General features: G+C 34.7%; 1 protein-coding gene across 5 annotated transcripts in view; it reads right to left on the minus strand.

Moving 5' to 3' along the window:
- GPATCH2 (G-patch domain containing 2) overlaps positions 1 to 12,203 on the minus strand; it is a 96,436-nt gene that overhangs the window by 15,335 nt on the left and 68,898 nt on the right. For all 5 annotated transcript variants that reach the window (XM_015857254.3, XM_015857257.2, XM_015857256.3 and 2 more), the window contains exon 9: positions 773 to 855. In XM_015857254.3, coding sequence (XP_015712740.2) covers positions 773 to 855 — 83 coding nt within the window. The remainder of the gene's footprint in view (positions 1 to 772; positions 856 to 12,203) is intronic.

The raw sequence follows: 12,203 nt of genomic DNA on the forward strand, positions 1-12,203 counted from the left end.
TTCAGCTGGAATACAAATATTAGGCTTCTCCAAAGACAGATAACTAGAATATATATGAAAAACCATATGTGCTATGTATGTTGCTATAATAACTTATAAATGACTACCATGTACGATCCAGACTTACATATCACCTATACATAAAATGTCAGACACTGACACACAAACACCATCTATTCTTTCCAGTATGCACATATATAATTAATACAAACAAACTGACAAGTGTCCTATAAATCACTACTACGTATTGAAAAAGTCATTTCGCAGCAGGGACATCAGCAAAAAGCACATAATGATTGTGACCTCGCATCTGTAAAAATCTTTCAGAAATGTGCTTGTAAGTTGCTTCCTGTTTAATCCACAGCACTAATTTTAAAGCCTATCACCACCTTTTCAGTTGTTTGCAGGACATTTACTATATGCATATGCTCTCTTCACAGAAAAATACAAGACAACTTAAGTCTTCCACCTTGTAATGCCTGAGCCAATATGAACCATAATCTTTACTGTTTGTGATTCTTAGTATATGAAAAAAGATATAGTCCCTTTAAAGAAATGCTGTCATAAAGATCTAGAAATTGAGAATGTTTGAGGGAGAGATTAAAATGATACACTCTTCTAATTCTACTAACAAATAAGGATTGAAAAAAACTGAAGTTACAATATAAGTTACTGAATTTACCCAGCCTTAATCTTGGTCACTGACCTACTGCTTTGTATTTACAGATTTACCATCATGTGTTTTGTGTTCTGTCCCACTGAAATTGGTTACCTGTGGGTCCTGGCAGGGGAGCAGCTTTCCTTCTCCGTTTGATGTCTCCCATGCACAATGATCCTAAATGCACACTGGTTTGCCTGCAAGTAATTATAGGAGAAAACTATTAACAAAGGAAGAAAAATGCCACAAACACAAAGCTTGTATAATACAAACCTATATCAAAACATTCAACTGAGATGAAGCTGCGCTGTGAAGTCACCAATCTTGTTTATATCGAAGCATAATTACGCTTGTTGACAAGTGCTCAGTATCTAAATGTAGCACTATAAATCGTTCTTGGAATGAATAATATAAAAGGAATGTTTTTTAATTTTCAAAACTGGCTATCTTTCTAGTGCAACATAAAACAAACAACAAAAACACTGTTGCTTCTGACAGGAAAATAGCTAAGATTAATTATCTAAAGAAATCACAATATTGTTGGTACAATATCAATTGGCTAGCAATGCCTAACTGTCAGAACAGCATTTATTACAGGAAAACCACTGTCAATTTCTTTTTAAAGTAAGATGAAGAACAAATGAGAAAACATGAAACAGTAAACTCTTCAAAGGTAAATGAAATCGTCTTGCAGTACAACACTTTGCCCTTTACTAATTCAAAGGTACGGTATGATTATGATATAACTGAGTAGAATGTCCAGTTTCTCATTAAACAATCACAAGCTTAAGACTGGTAAACTGTTGGACCTGCCTAGGACAGCAGACAAGCCGAAGTTACTACACTAAAGTCATCTATCTAGCAGTGAGATATCATAGCAAAAGGGCAAATTTGGAATTTCCAAATAATGGATTTTGCAATATAATCTTAAAGAAGACATTATTTTTCTCAAAGTAATGCACAATTCCTGTAGAAGGGAACATAATACATAGTTGGCATTGTTTTGTGTAAAGAAATGAAACTGAACAGGGGATAAAAGGAGTAATTTATTAATGCCATAATTTTACTGTTTCTGGATACGTCATTCAGACTTGTGAACCTCTTACCACAATATTGTGGTGAATTCTGATAAAACTACATGCTGAGAACTGCATCAGATAGTCTACTTTTGCATAGTAATACTGTCACTCAGGAAATCTGGTTTCAGCATGGATATATGACCTGGCCTTTACTATATGTATAATTTTTATTTTAAGCTGTCATGCTCCTCAATGAATAACAAATGATCATTTATGTTGAGAGACTTTAGAGTGAAAAGAATATATTGATTAAAAAATGGCAATGTAAAGTCTTCTGTATACTTAAATAAATAAATAAAAAAGATACAGTAAACTAACAAGGAAATACTCAGTGCTTTTATTTAAACAGTAAAATATTCTAGTAAACAAGTTTCATGCAGGAACGTATTACAGCCTTACTTAATGAGTCCCTATTTCAACACATTTTCCTCTTATTTTCAGTTTTATTCTTCCTTGCAGTTTTAAGTAGAAATACTGCCCTATTTAACATCCTGATACCGCACTATAGTAACATAGTGCTATATTTCAGCCCCAAATTCAGACAGAAATCAAGGAATGTAACTCATAACCAACTGTACAATACAGAAAATGAATACTTAAACATAATATGGGAAAATAAATATTTAAGAGATACATATAACATTGATATTAAGCATGTAGAATAAATTGTGTGGTAATTTATATGCCAAACAGTGTGCAACTCCATGTTTTCAGAATGAAAAATGGAAAAAGTCTCGAGGAATACAAGCAGGATGAAAGATAAAAATTAATAAAGTCAGGCAATTGAACCTGAAGACACAAGCTAGAGCAGTAACAGCTAGCAGTGTTTGAGTTATTTTACCCAGAATTGATTATCTGTTACACTACATTGAGATATCCAGATTATTGATCTGTAAAGATTATGGTACTTGGGTCTCCCCACTTTTCCTTCAGGCACAGGAATGGAGTTGCAACAAATAACACTAAGTAAGGACTACTTTGTTATTGTTGTCACCCTTCATGTAGAACACAGCAGTTACTTTTTAATTTAAAATCAATGAACATCTGAAAGGCAGCCTGGTTCCTTCAGCATAAATGAATCATTTGTCTTTGCAAGGCACAACAATCTGATCACCAGCCAAGGTGAGTGTGGGTATTTCTTTGTTGCTGAAAATTCCGTGTGCCACAAATAAATAGCAATATGCTAGAGTCCCAGTAAAGCTTTGTCAAATCTTGTTTTATTGCTACTAACATCAAATCTCAGACTGGTTCTCAACGCAGAAGTGGAGTTTGCTTTCACCCAGGTCTTACCATCTGACATGCACCGCCAATTCAGATCGCAGCGAAACATAAAGCTAGGGGTTTTAAGAGGAATGGACAAGAACCATCACAGTTCTTGAACCAGCAGTTAGATGGAATGAAGCATCATACTTCAGCAGAACACTACATTTTGAAATGCTTGTAATGGGGATATTAGAAAGTAGGGAGAACTCTGACCCTCAATCAGGCTAAGTTCAGCATTATGTTCCTTAGCATTAATTCAGAAGAGTGAGGATTACAGAAAGGAAGATAGCTATTTGCCTGACTACTCTCTACTTATCCCTAGCTTGCTTCTAGCTATCATTTATAAATAGTGCTCTGCAGGGAAGCCAGGCATTTTATTAGGGAAAAAATAAAACTTGTTAAGACCACCTTGCCTGAAAACTTGGCTTTTGACGTGCTGGTGACAGGGACTAGAGCAAGCAGTGTCAAATGGAATAATTTTTAAGGAAAGACAACAGGAACTTGTCGCCTCATTGTATGCATTTACAAATAGAGGCTTTCCAGAGTATTAGGCCTAGTTAAAGCTGCCCTCTGGATAAAAAGTGTTCCCAAGCAGCCTCAGACAAGCTTGGGAGACAAACAGATGTGACTATGGTCCCTGGCGTTTGGCAAGAACACTCACTGTCAATAAGAAAAATATGAGCATGGACAGGGCATCAGCTGCACCACGGCAGAGCAGGCCTGCGAGTGTCACAGCCGCGGCAAAGTTGTGGCAGGGGGAAATCAGAGGGCTGCAAAAGCCAGGCTGGTGTGAACTTACACTAGCATGCCAGGAATTGTTGTTGTGGCATGCCTCAACATATTAAACAAAAACACTGGATAAACTACTGTCAATTGTTATTTATTTATTAAAAAAAAATATCTTGGGTGCTGCATTTAGACTCTTCATTAAAAATAAGAGCCTCAAAACTGAACATAGACTACAGAAGGCAGGAACACCAAAACAAACAATAAAACTTTATGGAAATAATAACAATGAAAAGCAGTTTTGATACAGCAAATCTGTTTTTCCTCTGTAGAGAAGCATCATGACACAAAACTATTCAGAAGCAAGTAGACACTGTGACAAACATTCATTCAAATTCTGTTATCTCCTTAAATAGTTGCAGTTTTCCTATCATTTTTTTTTTCTCAAGAAACTTGCCCTTGATATCATACCATACAATTTTTGCTCCCCAAATAATTCTATCGATACCGACAGAACAGATTCCTTTTTCCCCCCCATAATTAGCAAAGCTGAATAAGCAAATGATTTTCATGAGTCCCTTTTCTGTTACTCACGTCTCCATACAATCATAAAATAACAGAATGTTTGGGGTTGGAAGGGACCTTAATGATCACCTGCATGCCACAGGCAAGGTCACTATCTACCAGACCAGGTTGCCCAAAGCTACATACAGTATGCCCTTGAACACCTTCAGGTGTCTAAGACATTTCTTAGAGGTTATATCAGATTAATGTCTGCAAAATCCCTCTGAAGACAATGGGCCACTTGGTAACATCCCTCAAACAAACCACCATGTGATGGAACCTACAGCTGTGCCGCTTATATGGTGATCCACTTTGTGAGCAACTGAACACAGAACTCTGCAGCTACTAGAGTTAAAAATTCACTAGCCCAATCACTGAGAAGGGTAATACGATAAACTCACCCAAATGATTTCTGTCTCACTTATTTACTACATGTAATCACAACTTTTTACAGGAGTAAAAAACAAACAAACAAACAAAAAACCAAAAAGCTCACAACCCCTAAAACAAACAACAATAACAGTGGTCGCAAACTCAATGCTCCCCCCCAGATTAAAAAAAACACACACACAAAAAAAGAAACAAAAATCACAAAAACCAACTAATCAAATCCAATACTTAGTCTATAGTCTTTTCAGAAAGAAGCAATGAAGGCCATTATTAGTGCAGTTAACTTCATTAACATTCAGTATATTTAGTGTCAAACCATTTAGCTTACTACACTGCAACACTGCTAAGACAAATTGTAAGTAATTGAGATTGTGGTTTTGAGTTCCATGTTAAAATGGATAAAAGTACTGATGAATAACAAAGTCAGATGTGGAAGAGTCTGCATCTTTTGTTTAACAACATTTTTTTACTATCTGTACTCTAGATTTGGAAAACCCTATGCTGGTGGGTATTATAATGGAATAATGTTTTGAAGAAGCCTGATTTCAATACGATAATTAGGTGAACCAGTAATGATCAATACTTGTCTATCCATTATATTCCAACCAACATCTCTCTCTCACCTGAGGAACAAACCCACTCTAAACAGTGCCACATCATTCTGCCACAGTATCAATGTATTCCTGCAGATGGCTGTAGAACTCTTCAATTTTTATCATCAGAATGCTTTAGCTACTGTAGAAGCTTGACAAAAGTTTATAAGCAAAATTCTTTAAGAAGAGATTAAAATAAAGCAAGAGTTGATGGGTTTGCAGTCTAGAAGGGACTTGAGATAATTATTTTCAAGTGGAAATGTAATTGCCACTGTCATTTCTCAGTCCTACAATATAGATAAGCAATAGATATGAATATAGATATAATTGAAGACAGAATGCAGTGAGGACCATGATTCACATTATGCTTTGAATGCTTTGACAATTCCTTATAAACTGAAATTAAGTAGACAGTATGTGAAATAACATTCACATTAGCATAAAGATTAAAAAAAGCAACAGATTTCAAAATTGAGTAACAGATGAAAGTCAATAAAATGAAGTGCATTGTGTAACTCAACTTTCCAAAATCAAAGCATAATCTGAGTGAACTTCCCATTACCTAAATATCATTAGCATGACAATATCACAGAAAAGGTTTGAAATTCATACACATACTGGACCTGTACTACAGATTCATGTTTATTATATGGCTCAAAATGCAGATACTGTTGTATACAGTTGCCAAAGGAAGCGTATTCATTAACACTGCTTAAATAGAAAGCCTGGATGCATTTTTAACTCCTACTTTACTCTCCTACCTCTCCAGAAGTGACTAACAATGGCTTCAAGACCACCTGAGTCCACAGAACAGTTTATGATCACTTTATAGCTTAACAGAATTAAAGACTATTATGTACATTTTACTAAACATCCAATCACATTATGATGAACATGAACATCTACATTTTCTTTTGACTGAGTGTCCAAATGTGGGCACAGCCTCTGGCTTCAATGCAAATGGCCAGAGAACTGTAAACCTGTGGTAACATTTGTGCCTTATGAACAATTACACATACGGATGGCTTCTTGCCCATCCTCAAGATGGTTTCTAAACCCTCTCACTCTTTAAATATGCACAGTGCATGTGCAGTTCAAGCATATGTGCAGGACACTACTCTGAGGTCATCTCTGTGGATTAGATGACACCAAATAAGAATGAACAGAAAAATGGATTTATCAACAAAGATCAAGCCTCCAGATCTCAGTATAAAGTAATACAGTAATCTTGAAAAAAACGATTCAGTAACATTTTGGTAAGAGTATGTGAGATAAATGTCACACAGTACAAGTTTATCTTTCTTCAAGTCAAAGTCAAGTGGCAATCTGGGCAGTCTGAGCATTAAGTATTAGAGCAGCCTCCACTGTCTACACTAAAGCTACTGTGATAGCTGCAATCTTGGTGAGCAATTCTTCACTTAAATTTTCCTTGCAGGAAAAAAAAAGAACAAAAATCTTTGATATGTGATGCTGAAGTCATACACTCCAGGTACACATGAGGGTCTACCTCTACTTCTATCATATTCACCCCAGCGAATTAAAATGATTTTGTGGCCCTTATGGAAACTGCAAAAGTAGTGCTTATAATATTTAGCACTAGGAGACTGATTCCCAGAAATCAAAAACGTAATAATCTCTGGTATGCCTGAAGTAGTCCTGATTTTGTTTTTAACATGTGAAATCATTCACAAATGATTTGAACATATTACCTCAAGTTAACATTCTGGAGATTGTAGAAAGAACAGTACAATTCCCCCCATGCCTTCTGAACACTCGTGTTGACAGTATTGAAGGCATTTCCTTCTTGTCTGCAAATTAATCTTGTCTACAAAACATGCTAAAAGTTTTTACAGTTACTCTTCATTCAGTGCTCAAGAACTGGCAAAATAATATAGAAATACAACTCATATGTAGCATAAACATTAATTTTTAATGGTTATGAAGATGAATATAGATTTCTTCTTGGTATCATTTTTCTCAGGCAGCATTCACATGAAATCAGTTTCACATTTGATTCCTCTACTTCCTTTACAAACATTGAAGCTTTTCTTCAAACTTGTTTAAAGAATGACATCATCCATGCAACAGATTGCAGCATCTGCCTCCACAAGTGCAAAAAAATATTATATTAACCACAAAAGCTATGGACTTTATTGTCCTCTTACAAAATTTTAAACAGCTGTGATAAAACAGTGCATGTCAAACTCCTTCCATATTAAGCCAATCTGTTCACAACATAACTTTCAACATAAGGGTGACATACCTATTTTATTGAAAGCCCTATGGCAATTATTAAGAAAAATACAGTTTTCCTCCTGCCCACATCAACTTATCTCACCACCAAATACTGTATCCTAATATATTCCTTTGTGTTACCTTTCCAGCACCTCTGAGGGTCATTCGAATATAGTAGTGCAAGGCCTGAAATTCTATGCAGATACAACAAACACTATGGAAAATAAAATTTTACACCATTACAAACAATGTGACACGTAATCTCAAGTATTTGCATACTGTATTTGCAAATCAAGAGTCCCTAATTTTTTTTTCTGTATTCGAGGCCTATTGCCCTCAGAAAGGATAATGCATTGTTTTTTCTTGTTTCTAATTAGTAATTTAAGCATATGTTCAGCATTTAACTCTAAATGTTTGTCTTTTCCCCAAGCTCTAAGACAGCTGTCCAAGATGTGAATGCCAGAAAACATTTAAATATCAACATCTGTTGAATTATGTTAATTTAGTGCAATATAATTGGGCATGAGTTGGAATTGATCAAAAGTATATGAATTACACAAAGGCAAATCTAAACCAATATCTTAGTGTACAAACAAGTCACCAAGGAACATTGATGGAATAGAACTAAAAAATCTACTTCTGTTAAAAAATAAATTGCTAAAATTACAGCTTTTTTCCTCAAATGACATGATTTCCTGCTTTTAGAAATGAATATTTATAGCAGAATATTTCAGAATAGTTTTGAATATACATTTCCTGTTATGATTTTTAATCACAGAACACCTGATAAAAATAAGTAATGCTCATCTTTGTGTGACTATGTAGTATAGATAGAAAAGAGGTTCCACAAAAAAATATCATTCTGTTACAGGACAATATTGTTTCACAAATTCTAAAGCAAACATTCTTTTGTTCCTTTTTCATCTTTTGACAACATCATTAATAATCAAAAGATATGGGTCCTCATGTAGTCTGAAACAATTTCAAAAGCATCTTTTTGACTTGAGCAATAACCATGGCCTTGAACAGATACTTCCATACAGGGACAGGATAGCTTACTCAGCTCCTCTGTTCATTACAGGTATTTCTGAACACATATTTGTTTACTGAGCATGACATTCACTAAATATAGTCTGTACAGGACAAACGCAACTTGTTGATAAGTGTTGCAAATACAGTTCTGTATTATACCCACACTTCTATATTATACTCATGTAGGGATAGTTTAAAATCATTGCATCCACTTTCAAAATTTTCTTTTAGTGGAGGCTGAGAACACGAAGCAACAGTGTAAAAATCTATCAAAAATATCTAACATAGTAGCTTAATAACAGAACATGGAATACGTTTATAAGGTTGGAAATGTTCAACTTTGATATTGGTTCCCTACTTCGTTTCTACTGTGAAAAAATGAGAAAGTACAGCCAACTGAAATGCATTTGCTCCACTGTAACAGACTAACAGTTCAATTCATTCAAGTAAACAGCCAGCACAACGTAATGATTTTCAACTGATCATTCAGGCCTAGATCTAGATAGGTGATCCAGAAGCTTTTTATCAGTCTTTAGCCTACTGTCTATCAACAGGCTCCAGGAAAAAAACATCTCTACAGCTGGACTCCTCCATCATTCCCCTTAGTCTTTTCACTTTCATGTTTTTAATAGTATGTTTGACGAACAATTCTTGAAACAAACTCATTTTCAGGTCAAGATAGTACAGTTATAATTCAGACAATAATCTGAGAAAATGAGATATAACCGTGTGTACGAGAGAGAGGGGGAAAAAATTCACCAAAGCTGACACTGAACATTAAACTAATTATGCTTCCTAACTTTCTGCATCCATTCACCATAACAACTTCACTAAGTACAAGGTGTCTGTACATGTAGGAGCTAATGCAAAATTTGAATTTTGATAACAAAGAAGAGCAGGTAGGAAGAAGCTAAAGAAGCATGGACTGATGGCCTCTTTTCTCTACTAATGGATGATACTAAAACATCAAAAAGCCTTGACAATACAAAGTCCCAAATCCAAAAACATCACGCCGATTACTGCCCTCTTCTTCCTTTAGGCTAGGACAGTTCTTGAATGACATTCTCCACACAGGCTGAAATGTGTTATTAAACTAAACGACTACGATTTTGAAATAACAAAGAAAATAAAGAAAATTCTACATCATATGAAACAAGCTACTCACATTTTCTAAAATTTCTCTCCTTACAGAAAATCACAGTTGGAAGAGAAGCCACACTGCCTATGCTTGTCACTAAGAATTTTAGTTAACACACACCTATGGATACTACTTTAAGTATATGATATCCAGGGATTCCTCAAATACTAGCAAGAACTTAGTATAAAACTTACACAAACACTTCAATTTACAAGAAGAGAAAAATGAAATCCCATTTCCTCCATGCATAACTATTAATCCTTATGTTCGAAGAAAACAGCTTTCATGTGCCTGTGTGGTATGAAGACAGAGAGGATCTAAATTTTTAGATCACCCTAGTACAAATTATTTCCCCAGTATGAGTAATTTTATGATTACACAAAAACTCACGCTGGAACAAATGAGTGCTGGAAAACCAGAAAGAAAAAAGGCCTGTTCTGATTGCAATGTTGTTTAACAACAGACTAAAAAGTTAAGGGAACTTCAGCTCATGTTTTGGAGCACAAACTGGAGAAACCTTCAATTTGGCAACTAAGAAAAAACATAGCTAAAAACTGGTGTGAGAAACAAGCATATCATGCTGAAATTCAATTATATGAAAGTGAAAAACTTGCTGTCAATTCATACTAGGTAAGATTCAAGGAAAATACAGAAGTACACCAGTTCTGGAGGTCCTCTGTCATTCTGTTTTTTGTACCTTTCTTTCTTTGTTTTTTAAAATAAAGACCAATTAACTCAATGATAGTTAATACATTCATTTACTGTTGGAATTTAATTTTAAATATATTTTTTTCACTATTATTTAGCAGCTTACTTAAGTAGAGTATCTTAAACTATATTAGCTTTTAGTACAACATTAACGAAATTCTGTTTGTGGTTTTGTTGTTAAAAGCTTTATATTACAGATGCAATCAAAGAATGTATTTTTCAAAATGAAGTTGGAGGAGCTGAGTTTAAATAATGTTACACTTCAAAGATAGTGACTAATATTAATTTCATCAATGGATACTTCATCCAAGAATGAATATAGAATCTTAAGTATTTCCTTAAATGATTTTTTTCCAAAGTACAACATACTAGCTATCCTTTGAAATAACAACCAAACTGCTCTCCCCTCTTCCCGCATAGGCAACTCTTTTTATGACCTTAAAAATAAGGTCATGGCACAGAAAACTAGATCAGAAATTGCCCTCTTTCAAAATGGCACCATCTCTTCTCAAAGAGAAAAATTGCAAACTGATGAAATAACATTGTCCCTGAGGGTGATGACAAGGGAAGAAAGCAATGTGTCCTCAAACATTCACATAATTTAATCTGGAACTGCAAATATTATTAAGCACCAATCATAAGCGTAGAGTTAGTGCTTCATGGCACTCCAAAGACGAGATAAAACTGCTTAGTTGTTAATTTCTAATGATGTAAACACATTTGGATTTTAATATTTTATCTGACTCTCCTGCATGATTGATTAGCTCTGGGGTTATAACACATTAACTTATTACCTTTAATAGTTGTACACTTAAATTAAAATGTTTAAACATTACCTTTTAAAATATTTTTGTTGGAAGCATTTCTTCAACTGATGGTAAAAATGAACCAGGGGTAAACCAGTTATGCAGTCCTTAGTTTTACAGCAATGCATCCATATGCACATTTTCATGTATAATTAAAAAAAAAAACAAAAAACAAAAACCTGGCTGAATTTGCCTCCTCTGGTATTGTAATTTCATTCTACAAAAGCCACATTAAACAATTACAGTACTTGTAATTAACCAGTAGTCTAATGTACAGTTTTCTTATCCCAATCTATTAACAGCTGCTCAAAAAATGTAGTAATTAATGGTTTCATTTACTTTTGGCAAACCTGCAAGACGACAAATAGTTTTGTATCTACTGCAAATTAGGACTCTTTCCCAAACAACAGATGACACGGTGGAAAGAGGGAGCAGACAGAATACTTGCACATCTTTGTTTCTTTAGAAGATCAAATAAAGAGCAGCTGTAATTCTATGTGTCACATCTGTGAGAAAGAAAACACTGTCTTTGTATCATCAGATGAAACTGAACAAGTGTTATACAAACATACAAACAGGGGTCTCCCTTCCAAACTGGGAAAGGCTGAAATTTGTATTGCTATTCAGAGGAAAAAACACTTTTGAAAACCTCTCATCAGCTTTGGTGCTACTTTTCTTCTAAAAACTTTCTTTAAGACAATACTGTTAGTCATGATAAATGAAACAATCAATCACAGACATATAATACTCGAGGGACAACACTTTGTACCAACACAGGGCATAAATTTAACCTGGATAGGGAAGAACTATAAAAAAAAGCAAAGAACTTGCAGAAAACACAGGAAGTTGTGATTAACACTGTTTTAACTGACACTCATCATCATTTAGTATAATCTAACATTTCTTTCATGTAACACTTGAACTACTTCCATAGCCCTCTTCCATTAAGGTCTCTAGTGGAGAAAGCTGCTTTTTCAGCCTATTTTGTCTGCCATTGCAAGAGCATGCTTT

This window comes from Coturnix japonica, chromosome 3 (genome assembly GCF_054131305.1).
Source record: "Coturnix japonica strain WE chromosome 3, WE-NBRP24, whole genome shotgun sequence".
Taxonomy (NCBI): domain Eukaryota; kingdom Metazoa; phylum Chordata; class Aves; order Galliformes; family Phasianidae; genus Coturnix; species Coturnix japonica.